Source organism: Lycium ferocissimum, chromosome 10 (genome assembly GCF_029784015.1).
Source record: "Lycium ferocissimum isolate CSIRO_LF1 chromosome 10, AGI_CSIRO_Lferr_CH_V1, whole genome shotgun sequence".
In the NCBI taxonomy this organism is placed as follows: Eukaryota; Viridiplantae; Streptophyta; class Magnoliopsida; order Solanales; family Solanaceae; genus Lycium; species Lycium ferocissimum.
This window is the reverse complement of record NC_081351.1, coordinates 24,585,856-24,607,015: the sequence shown is the minus strand read 5'-3', so window position 1 is coordinate 24,607,015 and position 21,160 is coordinate 24,585,856. Positions and strand designations below refer to the sequence as shown.

At 37.2% G+C, this 21,160-nt stretch overlaps 1 protein-coding gene across 5 annotated transcripts; it reads right to left on the bottom strand.

Moving 5' to 3' along the window:
- Positions 1–1,826: 1,826 nt before the first annotated feature.
- LOC132032929 (uncharacterized) lies at positions 1,827–20,328 on the bottom strand. Of its 5 annotated transcripts, XM_059422739.1 has the most exons (20): positions 18,802–20,326; positions 18,500–18,697; positions 11,655–11,759; positions 11,490–11,555; positions 11,238–11,405; positions 10,668–10,733; positions 10,466–10,593; positions 9,182–9,320; positions 9,016–9,085; positions 8,775–8,902; positions 8,607–8,663; positions 7,517–7,702; positions 7,316–7,408; positions 7,120–7,205; positions 6,984–7,050; positions 6,847–6,913; positions 6,610–6,746; positions 4,807–4,898; positions 3,142–3,208; positions 1,827–2,692 (listed from the first exon to the last, which is right to left on the bottom strand). In XM_059422739.1, exons 1-20 carry the CDS (start codon positions 20,173–20,175, stop codon positions 2,480–2,482), a joined length of 3,507 nt encoding a protein of 1,168 aa, XP_059278722.1. In that variant the 5' UTR covers positions 20,176–20,326; the 3' UTR covers positions 1,827–2,479. The 5 variants fall into 5 exon arrangements, 2 of the variants coding, with proteins under 2 accessions (XP_059278722.1, XP_059278723.1); XM_059422740.1 differs by lacking the exons at positions 1,827–2,692; positions 3,142–3,208; positions 4,807–4,898 and having other exon boundaries at positions 6,611–6,746; positions 6,847–6,893; positions 18,802–20,328; XR_009408628.1 differs by lacking the exons at positions 1,827–2,692; positions 3,142–3,208; positions 4,807–4,898; positions 6,984–7,050 and having other exon boundaries at positions 6,683–6,746; positions 7,091–7,205; positions 18,802–20,328.
- Positions 20,329–21,160: the final 832 nt, after the last annotated feature.

Below are 21,160 nucleotides of genomic sequence, written 5' to 3'. Positions count from 1 at the left end.
AATGTTGAGTCTGTTCAATTACCTGCCATTATTATACTCTTCAAAACCAATATAAAATTCAGTTAACTTCAAATTAATGTTACACATTTAATTTTCCTAATAAAGTCTCATTCATAAAGAGAGATTAAACAGCCTAATCTGCCACTCTCTTTTTTTTTTTTTTTTTTTTCCCTTTTTATTCCCCCTTATAATCTGATTCTTCTCCCCCTTATCTATAAAAATCTTTATTTATTGCTATAATAAAGTAGGGGAATGAAAAATTGTGAGGATAATTATTTATGAAAAGCTACAGTACATGAGTATATTAAAAGGCCAACCGATGGTCATGCATTTGCAAAATTATTAGTAACTATGGTATATTTTCAGGTTTTAAGAAGCTATTCTTTTAGAGTTTATTTTTAGTCTCTGCTGTTTTTATCAAGTTTAATTTAGGAAACTGCCGAAGGGATTCAAAGCAGCGTTATCACTAAACATGCTATTCAGGTTATGTGAGATAAAGACCCTACTATAACTTCTTCTTTCATTGTTTTTTATTATGTTATGGCCATCTGAAAAGGTATCACGTTTCTATTTCTTCCATTGATATTTTTTTTATTTTTTATTAGAGCTTAATTTCTCAAGTTACATAAATCATCTTACGGTGTTGGCAGGAAATTTATTGTAGATAATTATGGTGAATCAAATCTGATTTTTCATGTTTTCCTCCTTTTGTTATTACATTCATACAACAATTACAAACAAGGAAATTCAAAAGAAAAACCGCGTCGAAAGTTTGTGGTTCTTTTGAACCCCCATTTATCATGCTACATCCGCCACTGCTTGGAGCATGTCTTTGCTACTGGTGGGTTAGCAAGTAATAACTGGATTTATTTTGCCAATGCCCTAGGCATCTGTATCCTTAACATGAATCTTCATAATATCCTGAAGCAATGGCGGTGTGTGCAGCCAAGGAATGTGGTCGATAAATTCATTATGCTGATTACTCTTAGTGTTATTTGGTGGGATCTATGGAAAGCTAGATGTGCAAAAAGATACGGACATAAATCCACAACTGCGGCAAGACTGAAACAGCATATCCTCTTCCAGGTAAAGGTGTTTATTGGAAAAAAGTTGAGCAGAATGGAACATGAATGGGGTTGGAACAGAGTCTGCAATATAGCTGAAACATAAAAACCTCGAAGAGACTCGTGGAAACTCAACACCGATGAGAGGTTTATGGTTAGACAAAGGGAGGCAGGAGCTGGAGGAGTTGTTAGGAATGGAAATGGCCATCTGATCATGACTATGGAGATAGACTCATAGCTATTGGTGCAGAACTGCAGATGATAGAGGGCAAGTGCAAAGTGCCATGGAAACTACAAAAAGATGTGAAGACTATTCAAGAGAAAGTCCACCAAAGAAGCATTCAGATTATACATTGCTTCAGGAAGCAAATCAGGTAGCAGACTCACTAGCAAAAGATGCAACTTGCCTAACCTGGACTGCTACCTTTTTCCAAGAATCTGATCTCCCCATGGAGACTAGGGGATTATTGAGACTAGATAGAATGCAAATTCCATCATTCAGAATCAGGGTATCCGAACATTCAAGATGGTATTTTGATCCTCCATGAGCTATCTAATTATGGCCTCAATGAGAGACTTCCTTATTAACATAAAGTGATGGAGATAAGGGGGTCCTCTCCTTACAGAAGAAATGCTGTCTATTATTGGCAAAGTTTCATGCTTTATGAAGTATTGGTTAATGCACAAATTAAAATAGGTCTCAGGACCAGCATAAACGTAAGTGTGATATGTTTACGACTTGTATTATTTATTTTTTGTGTGGAGGTCTTGGTGGTATTTTCCTCCTTGTACTATCTTTTTGGGTTATTAATATACATAGCGGTCTATGTCGAACCCCCCACTATCATGGGAGGTGAAAGTTCAGGTGAATGGTGTGAGTCAACTAGACATCTTTACTTGTGCATGTTTTGTGTCAGTTTGCGGACTCACTGACTAATACTCACTAGATTACTGTCATCAAAATTGTGAAGTATCTTAAAGAGCGCCCAGAAAAAGACTACAACATCATAATAAAGGTCTTAGTGAAGTAGTTGAATATTGGGATTATGTCTGTTACCTTTAAAAAGTTGGCATTACATATATGCTGCAAATCTAAGCAGATATATAAATAGTTTAGAACTTAATAGTACACATGGTCATCGTTCCCTTCCTATAACTAACTCTCAAAATAATTTATTGGGAATACAGACGCTATCCCATGGCACAATTTTCTTTATGCGCTTTTACACCGAGTTTATTACATTGCGAGCGGGTGGGGGAGGGAATTGGTCAAGGTAGTGGCAAGAGTCGAACTTTGATAACAAGAAATTACAGTGAAAGAAATTGACTAGACCCAAACTTTGGCAAGAGTCGGTCTCCATAGCTAACCCTTTACCTTACACATTTGACCAACAAGATGTTTGATCCCCACAAGTTCACAAGACTGGTAGTTTCATTGCATCGGCTGAAACGTTAACATCTTCCTCAGGTGATAAAATGGATTTCAATTCCATCTCCTGCTGAGGCAATAACAATGCTCGTGCTGATGCCAACGTGGCTAGTGGTAGTGTTTCCTTAAAATGTCTCAACAAATGAATCATGCGATTTGCAGTTTCTTCTGTAACAAGATCCCCTCCATCACATAGAACCTAAGAAGAAGCAAATTTCAATTACTAAATGGCTACATTAACATTAAAGTTAATTTGATGCAAATGTCAAACGAAGCATCCAAATCGACAGATGGAGAGAGAACCACTCCCACGCCGCACCAACCAACTTAAAGACCTAATTGTCAATTGATTAACATATAATGCGATTATGAAATATAAACATCCCTTTTCTTTAGCTACTAAAATTTCTACTGCCTTTCTTCTTTTTTCCTAATTGCAAAGGGGCCAGGGAAAAGGGGACAGTAATAATTAAACTCACACCTACCAGGTGAGATGTCAACCCTGATACCACTAGACTACAATCCTTGGTTTTCTATTACCTGTCTTACAAAAGTAAATAGTACTAAAATCACTGCCGCTTAATCATTTGTACCAAGTAAAAATAAGCAACTCATTTTAACACCTGCTAGTTGTGATTTTGAACTGACCTCTGTAAACACTGAAATAATCTTTGGAAGGTGCAGATAGTTGGGGCCCAATAAATCTGCGTCTGATCTGTAAGTTAGAAGATTTAGTAAAACATTAAAGATTCAAAAGAAAAAAAAAAACATTAATACGTGGGAGGACATTTTAGAGTGTACAAACTTTTGTTAGTTTTTACTTTGTTAATTGAAAACCCAAAAAGTTCCCAGTAATAACCACCATGAAAGATGATTTTGTCAAGTAAACTCATAGCCATCAGAGAAGCACGTACAACTACCTTCACTCAAGTAAATCTATATAAACTGTTCAGTGTTCACGTTGCTCTATCTTTAAATAGTAAACCAGTTAAAATATTGAAATATCACTTCAAATTGGAGAATACAGAAGATATGCAATCAGAGGAAGATAGATTGAAAAGCACCATTATGTTTCTTTTGGATTATTTTGAACGAAAGATATATGAGATTGTTACATTATATTGAAACAATGTTGATAAAGACGTGTTTGATACAAGCTTAAGCCCTGCAGAAACTTAGTTATGTTTGTTTTTTGCTTTTTTTTTTTTTTGTTTGGTTTTTTTGTTAAGGAATCAAGAATATGTAAGTAAATTAAAGTATAAGAAATTGGATATTTAGTATAAGAAAAAATTTCATTAAATCTGAACCAAAATTTTTTAAAACTGCATCTTTTCATTGAATCAGAATTTTAAAATGTTTTAGAACTTGACTGACATGGTTATTACTTGATATATTAAATTTAATAGTACAGTCAGACCTCTCTATAACGGCACCCGCATATAACAACACCTCTCTATAACAACCAAGTTTTTTCGGATTTGATTTTTTATGTTATATTTTACTTTTCTATAATAAAGATTTCACCTATAAGAACAACAACTTTATAAAAGACGCTTTTCAGAAATTACCCCCATCTAACAACTATCTTCTTTTTTTGTTAATATAATAATTAACTATCTTTATAAAAATAGAATATTTATGATTACCAATAATAAGTGTACAGATTTGATCAAATATTTGATCATTTAATTCATTATTTATGACAGAAAATATCATATGAATATATATATTTTCATCATTAAACGATTTTCCCTCTTCGTACAAAGTGTGATTAAGCTTAGAATTTAATAATTAAAAATGAAAATTAGATTTTATGTATCTTTTTTGCCTATAACAGCGAAATATTATTTAAATGTCAATGCTGTTGTAGGTGTATAACAACCATTCTCTATAACAACTGAAAAATTTCGGATCCAACGATGTTGTTATAGAGAGGTTTGACTGTAGTTCTTTCAATTTCTTAGTTGGAAGATGGTGGTTTGAGCCACAAATCCAACATCTACATACTTTTCATGCTAGCTCGGTATGCTTCTATATATAGAACAGCGTGAAAAAATTTATACTGAAGTTCCATGACGCTGTTATGCAGTAACAAGTTGTCAGAAGCAATTGGCCTGACCAATAGATTGACAAAACCCAAGATAATTGCATCAATCAGAAGCAATTGGCCTAACCAATAGATTGACAAAACCCAAGATAATTGCATCAATGAAATTGCTAATAATTAAGTTGTCGAATGGGCAATGCTAAGGTAACAAATGGAAAAGTTCAAACAGTAAAGTAAAGACCAGGTAATGATAAAACTAATCCAACCTTTCAACCATTGAACAGAGCTGGTCTAGAGCTGCTTTGGCTTCATACACGTCATCTTTTATAGGCAGACAATTCAGCCAAGCCGGAATAATCTACAAAAACACTTGGAATAACAAGATTATGAAGTACATTGGAGGAGCATGATTTCATCTTGGAAGATCAAAAGCTGCATGTTTTACTATATTGATATTGTTACCGTATGCATAATGTGACATACCCTTCTAAAAATGTGTAATCAAAAGGAATATTCATTACACCAAATACAGTCAATATGTTTGTAGTCCATTTTCCTTTAAACACATAAAAGTACTGATAATGTATATTACTATACATAAAAGTGTCTTAATTTTCCTCTTAATACATAAAAGTGTCTAAACTTTCCTTTTCTTAAGCTCACTAAACACCCTCAGATACATGTTAACTAAAACTAATTAAGTTGGACAGGAAACCAAACACTAGAATTTATATATGCAGGCATCATCTAACTAGAATTTATATATGCAGGCATATTTATCAATATTTATATAGGAAACCACCTGGGTTCCAAACTCGGATTCCTGGGTGGGTTATTCTATTAATACTTAAAAGAGAGTCTGAATCCTCGTCCGAAACTATGATTATTAGAGTTACTTTAGGTGAAATTCCATTGATTTAACTCTTTATATCAACAAGCTTGTGTAAAAAGAGGAGTGTCATTTAATGGAGAAAAGTCAAGCTCTAATTGACTTAGAAAAGTTGAAAATCAAGGAGCAACTGAATGTCTCTCGAAGGAAGTGTATGGAACTGAGTGAAAATATGATTAAGTTGGATGAAAAGAAGAATTTGTTCATTAATATGGAGAAACAAGCTAATGAGAGGTGTCGCAAGGTAAACAAATTTCGATGTATTGTTCTAGTATTTCAATTTACAATGGCTAACCATTGGAAGCACAAGGTGTTGTCCCAGAATTACTAGATTTCCAACGGTCAAAGGTGGGTGATATATTGGCAACTTAGTCTTTGATGGAATATTCCTTAAAGGAGGAAAGAGCTGTCTGAGTAAGCGATGATCTGCTGTCGGAAAAATTTTCGGACCACGTTCTTCTGAAAAACACTTCAAACTGCAAAGTCATCGATATTCTTTGTTTCTGGACAGATATGGCCGTCGGAATTTATGAAAAATACCAGCAGTGAAAATGGCTGATGAAAGTGATTGAAGTACCCAAAATCCGAACTCGCTGATTTAGAATAACTCGAGTATATACTCAAGTAATGTCTTCATATCCCATGTGAAGGGGTATTTATACAAGTGAATCCTAACTAAAGACAATCAATTGCTACAATAAAAGGAAATATATATTCCCACAATTACGCTAGGAAAGGAAAAACTAAAGTCTCCTAATTATGCAGTAGCCCTATACAGAGAATCAAGTCAAATTGTATTATGTCTTTTTACTTGAGGTGAATCTTTGTTAGATCTACTGAGCTCTCTGTAGATATTTTCTTGTAAGAGGACAAGACTTTTTTTTGGTTTTAATGTAACTGTAATAGGGTGGTCAGCATATCCTTAATGCTGATGAATATACGGTTACTATTTTCATAAGAAAAGTTTTTACATCTCATAAGGAGGAGTATTTATACAACTATATCCTAACCGATTAAGAAAGGATAATCAATTACAATAAAAGGAAATATTCGATTCCCATAATTACACTAGAAAAAGAAAAAATAAAGTCTCCTAAAATCGTGCTAATTAATTAACACAATCAATAGAAATATATAATGCATGAAGAATAAGATCTTAGAGATTCCCAGAAAAACGTACCTGCGCTGAGTCGATATTTTCCCGATGAAATTGACATATTTTACCAAGTGCAGAAACAGCATTATCATATGCCGTTACGTTCTCAGGTTTAAGAGCATTGGAATGAGTAATGACTACATTGATCCTTGAAAGAGCCTCTGAAATCAAGGGATTTATCAAATACAAAAACATATCACTCCTAATTGTCTCCTTCTCCATGATGAAAAGGATCGCAATTACAGGTTGAACAAATCATACCTCCAATAAACGGTTTGAAAGCATAACTGCGATATTCAGCACAAAGCCTAAGTCCATAAACTGCAGCCTGAGCATGACATGAATGGTGTTCGGATGAATCAAATAGCAAATGTAATTTGTCTGAAAGATACACAAACCTCTCTAACATATGGGTTGTCGTCGTTGCTTGCGTCCAAGAGAAAAGGAAGATATAAATTATAGTACCTAGTTTAGGCAGAAAGTAATTATCAGAACGTGACCTTACTTGAGAAAAAATCATAAAGACAGACCTACTTTAGAGCTACTTCGCCACAATGCTCCACGAGGGCATTAAAGATATAAATACGCTTTCCTCTCTCTTGGGTTGTTTCATCTTTGCCCTTTGAGCAGAGGGAAAAAAAGAACTATGAGAAACATAAATGGAAAACAACCTATTTTGAGCTGAAATCTAACCGGAAATAAGATTGTCTTATTTTGAGCTGAAACTCACCCTCGTAGGCATTACATCTGGTGGAAGCTCATCATGGAACGGCAAGAAAGCATCCTCGAATGTTTCGATCAATGTTATCAATATGTCAACAACCTGATAAAAAATGTTTGTGTGATTTGAGAACAATCCAAGTGAAAGGTTTTATGAAGACAACATAGGGTCACGAGTTATGTCTGAACTTTATTCTCCTATCCAACATACATTGCTGAAAACTTCTTCTTCTTGCTCTCTTTCCTCCCTCAGCAAGTCAGCTACCTCAGCATCAAAGTCTTCTAATTTTGCTGTGTCTATGAGTTCTCCTTTTCTAAGTGAACTCTCTCTAATGACGTGATTTATCACATCGATGATGCTACGAACCTGATCTTCATTGAGAAGTGGTCCGCATATCTGAAAGAAGACACAAAAAAAGAACCATATAATAAGTGAAAATTTTCCACACTACCTCACTCAATTTCTAGGATAGTGTTGTTTCTTGCTTTGACGGCAATCATGAAACCTTTCACAAGTTGGCTTAACAGTGATCTACAGAATATACATTTCCTTATGGAGTCAATCTACCACCTACTTAATAATCTGTTTGTCCCACCTACTTAATAATCTGTTTGTCAGTCTTACCTATTCATGTCAAGGGAACTTTTGTGATTATGTGATTTATGGTAGGTGATCAAAAAGATTCGACAAAAATCGGGCATTCATTCAGAGAAAGAAGGATTAGTTCGTTTCTGGGTCAAGGGAACAGGGAATCCCAGAAAGAGGCTGGCCCAACTTAAATGGGATATGACAGCTTCTTTACGATCTAACATTCCTGCCAATACCTTATCATCAGTTTGCTCCTTGATTAGGACAAAGTTCCTTAAAAATCTCCGCCTTTTTTAAAATATCTTTAGCAATCTATGGTATGTCTTTTCGTAGGACGAACTACAAATTCTGCATGCACTCACACAGTGACTAAGAATCAAGTCAGACAAAGCTCCTATTATACTCGATCCCTGTAGATTTTACTATGCAAGTCATTACTCTTGTCCCCAGGTCTCGCTATGTATGAGGTTGTAAAGCTTTCTTTTGCTTCTAGTAGAATATCATTTGTACGAGCCTGGACAAGTGTCTTGCATATATCTCCAGTAAGGGAGAAGAACTGAGATCTCTCGTAGAGTACCCATCATTCTTTTGAGCTTGGACAAGTGTCTTTCTTATCATAATGGACATAAAAGGCTCAAAAACAGCACACCACCATCACAGGAAGAGACCGCAAACTCGGATCAAAATAAAGAAACCTCTTAGCATGACACACCTTTAGGCATTCATCCAATTCACTCAAAATAATTGCACATATGTCTGTCTCACGCTCCTGCATGAGATATCAATCAAAGTGTTACTTGCTCTATATCCAGATATAAATGGAGCTCAATCCTTTTAAGAAAAAAAAATATTATGTAAATAGTAATATGTTGAAGGCAACCAAATATAAAGCGTTCTCCATAGCCAGTATTATCTCGCCAGACAACTGCTTGAAGTCCAACTGGATTCCACCTTGAGCAGTCCCTTTCTCTTCCGCCAGGTTAGCAGAACGCAACAGGGATGACATTGCTTAACCACCATAAATTATAACATCTCATGAGGAATTGGATAAGTTAACGAAAATCAAAGAAAACCATATGAAATCATGAGTTTAATTTTTTTTTTTTTTTTTTTTTTTTTACCACGAATAGCATCTTCCCTGACATTATCGTCGATATCGAATTGCAGAAGCGGAACTAAAATTGAAGCAGCCTGTTTCATGATTTTAAGACATAAATATCACCAGTTAATATTGAATACACTTAACAGCACGTGGAATAAAGGGTGCAAGTGACTGTTCACGCTAACCTGGGTAATCCAGGGGTAGAACGCTTCCTCCAATTCCTCAGCAAATAAATCAAGGGCGATACAGGCTTTAGATTTCGCCTTTAGTAGGTCACTTCTTTTGATGCATATCATTTCATCCCCAAACTTGACCATGTGTATACTGTAAAATGTGAAACTTAAGCAAGATATAATTGGTCGCCCCAGTAACTGCAACAATCTTAGTACTGATTAGTAAAGCGAAAGAAATAACAAGAAATCCTATGGATTCACAAGAAATTCTATTTAATTGGGTAAGTAAAGCAGCAACTAGGTGCTCCTAAAGATGTGATCAATATACATCCCAATAAGAATTCGACAGCAGGATGTGGCAAACTAATTGACACCGTGTCTGACAGATGTCAAAGCAATATATGTCAGCCGGTCAAATTTTGACTATTTTCTGCCAGACGTAGAGGACATGTCATGCCACTTTGAGCTATAGACTTGGTACTTATCAAAAGAGTTGGGAAGAGGCTAGTTGGATGGCCAAAGAGGCACTTATTGAAAGCAGGGAAGGAAGTACTAATCAAAAGAGCACATTGGCAAGCATACCCACACATTTTATGTCACTCTTGCGAGCACTGGATGGGGTTGACTGAGAAGTTGGAGAGGCTACAGAGGTACTTCCTATGGGATCAGCGGATAAACTAGCTAGGAAATATCATCTAGTCAACTGGGACATTGTCACCTCACAGAAGTAGTGGCAAGGACTTGGATTAAAGGATCTCAGATTGCTTAACAAGGCATTAATGGGTAAATGCATGGGGATATTCGGAACTGGGAGCAGGCTCTACTGGAAGGAGGTGATACAAGAAAAGTATAGCACAATAGGCTGGGGATGAAGGAGTAGGAATACCACACCACCATTTGATTGCGGCTTATGAAGGAATATCATGAATGGGTTGGAAGACTTCAGCGGCAAGCCGGCAACAATACATTCAGAGTTGGGGATGGCAGCAGTATTAGCTTCTAAGAAACTACAGATGGTGTGAAGGGAACCAGTTGAGGATTACACTCTCTAACATTTATAGAGTATTGAGCCAACAAGAGATGACAGTGCAGGGTTAGAAAATTTGAAGAGCAAGACAACACTCACACAATCAAATATCTATTTAAGACCACAGTGTCACATAGGCTTTTGCTGATTCAATCTTCTTTTACCCTAGATTGTATAGAAAAGAAGTATAAATCTAAATTAAAAAGAAGCAAAATCCAAATGAACTCCAAAAATAATGGGAAAAGACAAACTTCAGTGATAAATCTTACCTATCATCATCTGATTCATCTAAATCTGTATCGAGCTCAAGTTGAGCATATTCAACCAAAGGTGGCATGACAGTACTCATGTAAGGAAGAAATTCCTTACCCATGCAGTTGCAAATTGCGTGGCATGCCTATGATGAAGTGAAGTAAACATTGAGAGGCCATTCTATAAAAAAGTTTTGTTCACATAAAATCAAACACATACCCTTAGAACGTAAATAATAGAATCAGGATCTTGTAATTCCTGTAATGACTTGAGCATTTCCATGACCTTTAAACAAACAAAACACTATTAAAAGAAGTCGACAATTAGAAATGAATAAATGGATAAGCTGACACAACTATGCCGCCTAGAAAAGAAAGAGAGTGCCAAAAGAGAGGCAGAATGTACGACCAAAAGGGAACTAGTATGAGAAAAGATATAAAAGTCTTCAGTCATAGATCCCAACTGTCTAAGAAAGTAATAGTGATGTAATCAATTTTTTTTTTTTTTTGGGTTAAGGTGAAACAGGTGTAATCAATTTTTGGTTTGTCTAAGGGAAATCCATCTAACGAAGCATAGCAAATAGAAACAAGAATGAAGACATTCCATCTGCAATGGCACCACAGAAAATATTCACTCGTGATTACACCAAATCAATGAATATATGCATTTTTTTACATAAGCTTTATCACTTAATCGTGGTTAATTAACATGTATTTTCACCTCAAGTTATCTCTTAACCACATCACATGCTTAAGGAAAAAGAAGTATTAGGCATAGCTGGGGGAAAACCTGCTCTATGTCATCTCTGAATTTCTCTTTGCCTACAGCCAATCCAACATAGCTTATGCACTGCAACGCTCTGCTTCGAAGCTCTTGATTATATTTATCATTTGCATTTACCAGGACAGTTTTCAAATATGGCATTACAAAATCATAGAACTTTAGGAAGTGCTCCTTCTGAAGTATGATACATTTACCATCATTATCCGTAACATAAGTAGAAATAGGACTGAGTCAAAAATAAATTCAAGTTGGTAATACCTTAGATACATTAGCTACATCAATCAGTGCCTGCATTGCTGCTTCTTTAACCATTTGATTGTCAGTCTGCAAACAACAGAAATGAGTAGGAAAGACAGCACGGATCTCTTAGACTTGTAAGCAGTAATCTACCTTTTTAACAGGGTGGCCTCTATATATGCATACCTCAAGAAGTTCAATTAGTTTGTTGAGTGTTCGATCCAAGTGAGGTATCAAAGTTTCTGCCTTTTGAGAATCATAGAATTCTGAAAGAGCCCAAGCTGCAGCTACCTATGAAAATGCCAAAGAGAGTAAACAAGTTAGTTGGTATCATGAACTGAATGACGCAGTAATGACACATCTGCACCCAATCTTTATACTATGAATTCTTCAAACTCTATTTAAGGGTCACTTCTGACACCTCCCCTGACATATTTTTCTGCAATTACTGCCTCTCTAGTCTAATATATTACAAGCATGTAAGGCAAGAGCTTTATTTTTTATTTTTGATGACATGGGAACCCACAGCCGCTACCCTTCGGCTGCGCACAGGGTAAACCCAACTCCTGTGCAATAGCTCGAAAACCACACAGGAGAGATAACTCATACTAGGAAAGCCCCGTGCGACGAGCTCGACCCAGAAGGCAAATCCCCTGCTGTCATAGGCAGGGGGTATCGAACCTGAGACCTCCATTATGAAAGCCCCATGCTCAACCAACAGAGCCACCCTTGCGGGTTTAAGGCAAGAGCTTTATGTAGACCAAAATAGAGTCATAAGCTTAAATTTCAAGCAGTGGCTATGAAGGCTCCATTTTTTTAACAACAACATACCCAGTGTAATCCCACAAAGTGGGGTCTGCAAAACTAGAGTGTACGCCGACTTTACCCCTACCCAGGAGGTAGAGAGACCTTACCCCACCCTAGGAGGTAAAATTATAAGGTAAATAATTTTATTAAAAAATGGGGAAACCCCGTATACAAGTGGTATAGCAAAAGAAGAGAACCTACATCAAAATACGGTTCTTAAGAAAAAGAGATCCAATCCTCTATATGTCAAAACTAGAGGTGAGAACAGTGGGTTATCAATGGAAGCAAATCAGTGAGAGAGAGAATGGAAAATATCTGGGTTTTCATTAAACTAGATTGAGTATACAAAATATTTGTACATCTATATATATACACTGAATTAGCCGACCTATGACTAGCTCTAACTAACTAGTTAATCTCCACTAACTACTTAATGTTAGTTACAAATAATCACAGTTGTCATCCAGCTGGCAACAGCTGTCAGCACACTAATGCTCACTTCTCAAACTCCCCCTCAAGTCGAGTTTTGGAACACATCCAACAACCTCAACTTGCTGATCAGATAGTTGTGATGCTGTCCTCCTAATGCCTTGGCCAAAATGTTTGCTTCTTCTCAGTTCCTGCGATATGCATTGCCTTGATGATTCCCTTTTGAATTTTTGCCCTCAAAAAATGTCTATTTCTATATGCTTTGTCATCTCATAAAAGATTGGGTTTGCTGAAATCTGTAAAGATGCTTTATTGTCACAAAACCAGTTTACAGGCAGTCTGATTTTCATATTCATCTCACTTAGCAATCCCACAAGCCATAAAATCTCTGCTACAGCTGAAGCCATGCTTCCATATTCTGCTTCAGTTGTACTTCTTGCTCCTGCTTCTCGGATTTCCAAGGGACTAAACTCTTTCCCAACCTCACACAGTATCCACTTACAGGTTTCCTAGTTACAGCACATGAAGCCCAGTCTGAATAAGAGAATGTTGTAAGTGTGTCATCTTTATCACTGCTCAACAAAACTCCCAAACCAGGTCTGCCTTTGAGATATCTGACCACATGTAAGGTTGCATCCATGTGTGATTGGGTGCATGCATAAATTGGCTCAATGTCTGCACAAAATATGATATACCTGGCCTAGTCATGGCTAGATACAACAACTTCCCTACTAGTTTTTTATATACACTTCTATCTTGCAACAAGGGATCACTGTCATTTTCTCCTACCAAATGCTTATCATATTCAACAGTAGTGAATTTCATATGTTGTTCCAAGGGTGTTGCTGCAGGTTTAGCACCTGACAAACCCCATTCTGAGATCAACTCCGGTGTATATTTTCTTTGTGTCATGAGAATACCTTTATTAGATCTAAGAAACTCAATTCCTAAAAAATATACACACCTTACCCTTAGACTGTCCCGTATGTTGAAGTTCTTCTGTAAAGTGGACTGTATCCTTGATCAGCTCAAGATCATTACAGCGATTAAAAAGTCACCAACATAAATGAGTATCATCACCATTTTCTGTCCATCCTGTTTGGTGAGTAGAGAATAGTCGTGCTTGCTTTGCGTGAATACTGAGTGCATCAAGGCAGTGGTAAGTTTAATGTTCCACTATTTTGATGCCTCTTGAGACCATATAAAGATTTTTTCAATCTACACACCTTACCCTTAGACTCTCCCTTACTGCCAAACCCTTGAGGCAGTACCATATAAACTTCCTCATGAAGGTCCCCTTGAAGAAAAGCATTAAAAACATCCATCTGAAACACAGGCTAATGGAACATAGCATCTAAAGAGAGGGCACACCCAACTGTCACCATCTTGGCAACAGGAGAAAAGGTGTCATGATAGTCAATACCTTCATGTTGAGTATATCCCTTGGCCACCAACCTTGCCTTGAATTACAATGGCTTTGATACCATCTTAAAACTAGAGGTGAGAATAGTCGGTTATCAATGGAAGCAAATCAGTGAGAGAGAGAATGGAAAATATCTGGATTTTCATTCAACTAAACTGACTATAAAAAATATCTGTACATCTATATATATACACTGAATTAGCCGACCTATAACTGCTTCTAACTAACTAGTTAATCTCCACTAACTAGTTAATGTTAGTTAAAAATAATCACAGCTGACATCCAGCTGGCAACAGCTGTCAGCACACTAATGCTCGAATAATCATCTTTTTGCATGAACCGAAATGTTCATTTAAATTTATAAACTTAAAATTCATACTTTTATTTAAGTTCAAATTTTAAATATAAACTGAAAATATTAACTCTTATAACATATAAAGCCTTCAAACTCATTTTCTTCTTTCGATGTAGGACATTCCACTCATAAGTATTGCCAACTGTCTAACAAATTGGCCTTCAGCAGCCACATATGCTTACAATATGAGGCAAACTTAAGGAAAAAAAGGTTTCCTTCAAAATCTTGTACAGTTAGTAACTTAATAGCCATAACTTATAGAGCCTTCATAGCTATCCAGATTAACCTCGGAACAATTGCTTATCATGCTAGATGGGAGTAGAAGAAAGAGCTTGCGTATTCCGTTCAGGTTCGAGAATATGTGGCTTAGCGCAGCAAACTTTGTTGATAGGCTAATGCTTGGTGGAATGGGTATGAAGTTGTTGGTACACCATCTTTCCCACCTGCTTGCAAGTTGAAAATGTGAAAATGAGATATAAGGAAGTGGAACAAGGAGGTGTTTGGGAGGGTGGAAGTTAAAATTGAGGGAGTTGATAAATGTGGTGGGGAGATAGAGCATGTGGAAGGGGTGAGGGGTTAGAAGAGACTAGTTGGAGACAAAAATTGAGGACGTTGTGGTTGAAAGAGGGGGGTTCTGATACAAAATTCTTTCATTGGTTGTGGCAGCAATAGGAGGAGGAACTTCATTAAGTCTCTAGATGTGAATGAACTAGTGTACGAGGGGGAGGACAAAGTGAAGAAGGCCATTGCAGGGTTTTATGAATAGTTGTTTAAGGAAGATAGCAGGTAGAGACCAAAACTAGGGGTTTTGGGAGGGGGGGGGGGGTTAGTTTTTAGTCAGATAGGGGAGGGGATGAGGGAGTGGTTGGAAAGGGCTATAGAAGAAGAAGAGGTGAGGGAAGCGGTGGAGACTTGTGCGAGGGACAAGGCTCCGGGACCGGACGGATTCACTTTGGTTTTTTTTCAACAATGTTGGAGGATAGTTAAAGGTGAGTTCATGGAGACCATAGTGGAATTCCAAGAATCTAGGAAGTTCAAGAAATGTCTTAATTGACTTTTTTATTACCATTGTGCCAAAGAAGGAAAGAACGACGAGTATAAAGGATTTTAGACCTATTAGTCTGGTAGGAAGCATTTATAAGATTATCTATAAGGTGCTTTCTAATATACTAAAAAAAAGTCTGAATGAGACGGTGTTCACTTTTAAAAATGCTTTTTGGAAGGAAGACAGCTACTGGTGGCCAATGAGGTGGTTGATTCCAAAAAGAAAAAAGGTGAGCCGGGTATTTTATGTAAGTTGGACCTAGAGAAAGCTTATGATCACGTAAATTGAGAATTCTTCGACTTCATTATGTCGAAGATGGGTTTTGGGGACAAGTGGAGGAGATGGATCATGTTTTGCATTTCTACCGCCAAATTCTCTATATTGGTGAACGGGAGTCCATGTGGATTTTTTGGGAGTTCGAGGGGCTTGAGACAAAGAGATCCTTCATCAGATAGGGTGGTCAGTGGAGATCTTTTGAAGGGTTTTGATGCTTCTTTTAGAGGGCACAACAATGTGACAGTTACACATCTTTTGTTCGCAGATAATACGTTCGTCTTTTGTGATGCAGAGGTGTCCCAGCTAGATCATTTGAGGCAGATTCTTATTGGTTCCAGGTTATGTCAGGCCTTAAGATCAATCTCAGAAAATGTGAGATCACTACCGTGGGAGTAGTGAATAATATTGAGGAGATGTCGCACGTGCTGAATTGCAAGGTAGGTACTTTACCTACTACTTACTTGGGGTTACCTTTGGATGCTTCTAGCAAAAACCGTGCAATGTGGAATTTGGTGATCAAGATAGTAGAAAAGCGGCTAGCGGGATAACAAAAAGGTACTTGTCGGAGGAGGGAAGGAAATGTTGATCAAAAGCACTATGTCCAGCACGTATTGCATGTCACTTTTGCAGGTCCCTTGTAAAGTGACTGAAAGGTTGGAAAGACTTTGGCGTAACTTTTTATCGGACACATTGAAAGGCACTAGGAAGCATCATCTAGTGAACTGAGAACTTGTCACTTCTCCAATGGAATAGGGAGGACTCATTGTGAAAGATCTCAGGGTGTTCAATAAAGCTCTGTTAGGGAAGTGGATATGGAGATTTGGGATGGAGGAGAATGCTTTTTGGACGGGGGTGGTAGCGGAAAAGTATGGTGCAATAGAAAGGGGATGGAGGAGTAGAAACATTATAACTCCATTTAGGCGTGGTTTGTATAGGAGTATTATGAAGGGATGAGAAGATTTTTGCGGACATTTTTCCTTTAAGGTTGGGGCCATATGGAAGCAAAATTTGCTTTTGTGCACATAAGTGGTGGGGAGAATGAGTTGAGGGAAGTCTTCTCTATCATGTATCCTGCCAAAGAGAGATGACATTCCAACAGATTTGTGGGTCACTGGGACTTAATATTCGGAAGGAACTTGCAGGATTAGGAGATGAAAGAATTTTAAAATCTGATTGAGTTTTTGCATGGGCTAGCCACCCTTAACATTTTTTTGGAATTAATGGAGCTGGTGAGAGAGTGGATATAGTTTATTCTCTGTTAGCTCTTATTATAAGAGGTTACTAATGAGAGAGAGAGGTGCTTTTCCCCATGACTTTATTTGGATCCCTAGAGCTCTGAGGAAGGTGTGTTTCTTTGTATTGTTGGCAAGGGGTGCGATCCTACCAATGGAAAATTTGAGGAAGAGGAAGATCACCTATATTAGTTGGTGTTGTGTAAGAGTGCAGGTGAAAATTAGATCATCTCCTATTGCACCGCAAGGTGGCTAACCGATTATGGAGGGTCGCCCTCAATTTTCTTAGGTTGCAATAGGTGATGCCAGGCACAGTGAAAGAGGCTTTGCAAAGTTGGACTCATCAGGAGGGGGAAGAGGAGCCCAAGGGCATGGAGTGTTGCCCCTTTAGCAGTCATGTGGGTCATTTGAAAAGAGAGAAATAGGAGGGCATTTGAAGGGTGGAGCAAGATTTTGTAAAGTTACAAAGTAATGTGTTATCTGTAGTTTTTTTTTTGGTGAACTTACTATGAAATATAAAACTGGCAGTAGAATAAAGTGAGCGATGTATTTTATTGGTTGTAGACTAGAGTATATATAGATTTTATACTTCTTCTACAGCAAGGAGGTAAACTAAGAAAAGGATAAGACCTATCTAAACATAACCTAGATACAAGGAGGAAGTGACAGCAAAATCCTAAAGAGTAAGATCTACTAAATCTGAAATTTAAATAGGAATCAGATATTATCCAACATACTTACGAGGTCCCTATTTGTATAGTGTTGAGAAGTGAGAATAGCCTATTTTCTGACTCTACAAATTCAGACCTTCCTTAGAAAATGACTGAGTTAATTTGCAGTATACAATGGCCTTGTTGTATCCTGAAAAGACATGTTTGAATTTCCCCAAACGTATATAAGCAGTATTTCTTTAAGGACAGCTGTTCTCACACCTTATAGCCTTTCTTCTTATTTTCTGTTATTCTGTTTTTCTAACACATTTATGACAACAGGTATTATACAGAAAAGACTTCTCAAAATATGTCAAAGCTAACATCTAGACCACAAGAACTCAAGCAGAATGCAGTGGAACAATTAGTCTGATTATAGAGTTATATGCAGCACTGATGAGGTTATTTGAGTCCTGTTTTAAACTCAAGATTCTTATCAAACTTACTAGAATACATAAAGTCAATTAATTATTCTCTTATGGATACTAATAACAAAGGTTTTAAGATTAAACAGATTAAAGCAATACAAAGTTGTATATCATCAACTTCATGGAATCTGTAACTCCATTGTAAAGGTGCACCAAGATAGATACTTTTGCTGGTTGTTTCCTGTATCAATAATAATCCGATTCCTTTTTTTATTTTTATTTTTGAGAAAGACAACAAAACTAATAATTTAATTCTTTTATAGCTGCAATTGTATTTTGGGAAGTCTGCAGCAACCATAAAGGGTTCATATCACCATAGGTCAGACCTGTACTCGAGGAATATCATCCATAGCTGCAACTATTGCAGGCACTACTTGGTTGTGGTATTGTTCTTGTAAATCCGGATAGAAGTCAATCGCCAACTGGTCAATTGCACGACTCGCAGCCCATCTGACTCGAGGATGAGGATCTTGGAAAGAATGGAGAACCGCTTTTACTATGTGCTCCAAATACTTTATCATCACCTATAAACAGATAAAAACAATGGTTTCAAGCTAATAGCCTAAGAAAATTAAACTAGAACAGGAAGTTTTAACAAATGGGGCAAACTGATGAGACAGATTTGTACCTTTGAGCTTCCTTCAGCTATCTGAAACAGTGCCCTGAGAGCTGCATGGCGCTTCTCCCACTCAGGGGCAACAAAGTAAGCACCCAGCTGCTCCATGGCAATAGGAGCAATAGTCTGGCCACCTAATGCAATAGAAAAACGGTCTAAACACTTCCGACCAAAACTGTAGTTCTCTGTTTCCCCTGCATGCGAATTCTTGGTGTCCATGCTATACCAGCTAGGTTCATCCTCAATATCCAGTAACATGTTCAAAATCATTGTAAAGCAATCGTTTGTAAAGGACCGTAACTTCTTCATCATCCCTGGTGCCTTTTTCTTCGCCTCAACCAAAGTTAACAAGAACTCAACTGCCAAGTGCTTTGTCTCCTCTGCCGAACTCTTAGCCTCTGCTATCTCAAACATGTCATGCACTACATCCACTAGCTGCCTCCTGAAGAACCTCGGATCATTCTCCGCCAACTCAATAAAAATATTCAGCATTTTCTGAGCTGCATCATCCTGATCACCGTCGCGCACTGCGTAAGTCAGCGACCTCAGCATAGCTGGCAATAGATTCTGAAACCACTTCCTTTCATTTGAACTCGGGAGGTACAGAATGAACCTGACCGCAGTGGTCAGGACCGCGATCCTCACTCGAGGATGGAGGGTATCATCATTCAGTGTACTTAGGAAGACTGGGTACGAGATCTTCATGTCAGGGACTAATCTTTCGCAAACGCTTTTGGAGAACCCAGCAAAGATTAAGAAAAAAGAGTCTCTTAACTTGTTTGAATTGGAAGTAACACATTGGCGTAAGAAGGGCAACAATTCAGGCCAGTTATCATCAGATGGTAGAAATATGTCACATAGGTCGGAAATGGTGTAGCATAGATTCTTGATGATAGATTTTGGTTCTTCAAACTTTATACTATCAACAAGGATAGACTTGATGGTGGATTGAGTTGACACGCTTAGTTTGTTCCAAGTATGGCCCTCATCAAGACAAAGCAAATCGTAAAGGGTGCAAATGCAGTTTTCGCGGAAGTCAACGTCATGGGAATGAGAGCTTAGAAAGCCAGAAAGCTTAATAGCCAGGGATTCAGGATGATGGTGCTTGATCAAGTTGAACATTGAATCGTCTTCCTCGGAGGAGCTCTCCGCGTTATCGGAAATGAAGTTCTCCGACTCCGATTCAGGCCCTAAAACGCCTTCCTCGGAGGAGCTCTCCGCGTTATCGGAAATGAAGTTCTCCGACTCCGATTCAGGCCCTAAAACGTCTTCCTCGGAGGAGCTCTCCATGTAATCGGAAATGAAGTTTTCAAATGGCTCCAATTCAGGCCCTAGAATCGCCTCCATCTGAGCCACCTGAAACTGAGACAACTTGCTAATATCCATTACGCTGTATTGAGAGCTGTTAAATTTTGATCTTGTTTTGGTTACTAGACTAGTAGTATTTGTCACTGACCATCACTCTCTTCTTCATGTCTACTGAAAAAAGCAAAAAACTGTTGAAATACCAGAAGAGAAGCCTATCACACCACCATCAACTATTGGTGCTTCCACCGTCAATATAAGTTTATATTTTGTAAAAAAAAATCTATAAGTTAGCAGATATTTTTAATAATTACTCCCACCAATCATTTATCAATCTCATTAACTTCTACCAACCGTGATTTATGTTCGTACCATATGGGAGGATTATATTAAAGAATAGTTACATCACTATATATGTTAAATTTTCCTTTCTATTGAAATAAAATTTGATCAATGTATTTTCTAGAAAAGTCTCCTAGAAGCGTACAATTGGTAAGATTGTGTAATAATTGGGAAAGTTTTGATAGTTTTCACAACTTGTGAGATTTTTATATCTCTAAGAAAAAAACAACTTAAGAAATTTAAATTGTATGTCCAAACATTTGATTTAAATCAATGATTTCAAATCACGCTCCAAAACGACTCTTAGTAGATCAAGAGACTTCTTATTATTTCTTTAAGGGATGTGCAAAGTTTATTTTTAAACTAGTAAAAGTGAACGGAGCGAGTATATGAATTGGGAAGAAGACCCCATTAAAATATTCTCTGTTCCTTTTGCCAATGCAAAGTACTAGCTTCTTACAATCTTAAAATGCGAAATTGTACTATAACTAATTTGTACCACTTAACAAAATACTAGGCGCTTAATTAATTAAATATTGAGGAAGAAACTAAAATCTGTAACGAGTTTATTGGATTTTACGTAAACCTAAGGGAGGAAGCACATGCACGCCACCTAATTATTGAGATCTGCTAACTAAGGAATTAATATACTAATCACTAAAAGACACATTCTCCATTTCCTTGACGTTGAGTTATGCAAATCTTGATGAATTGAGATAACTTC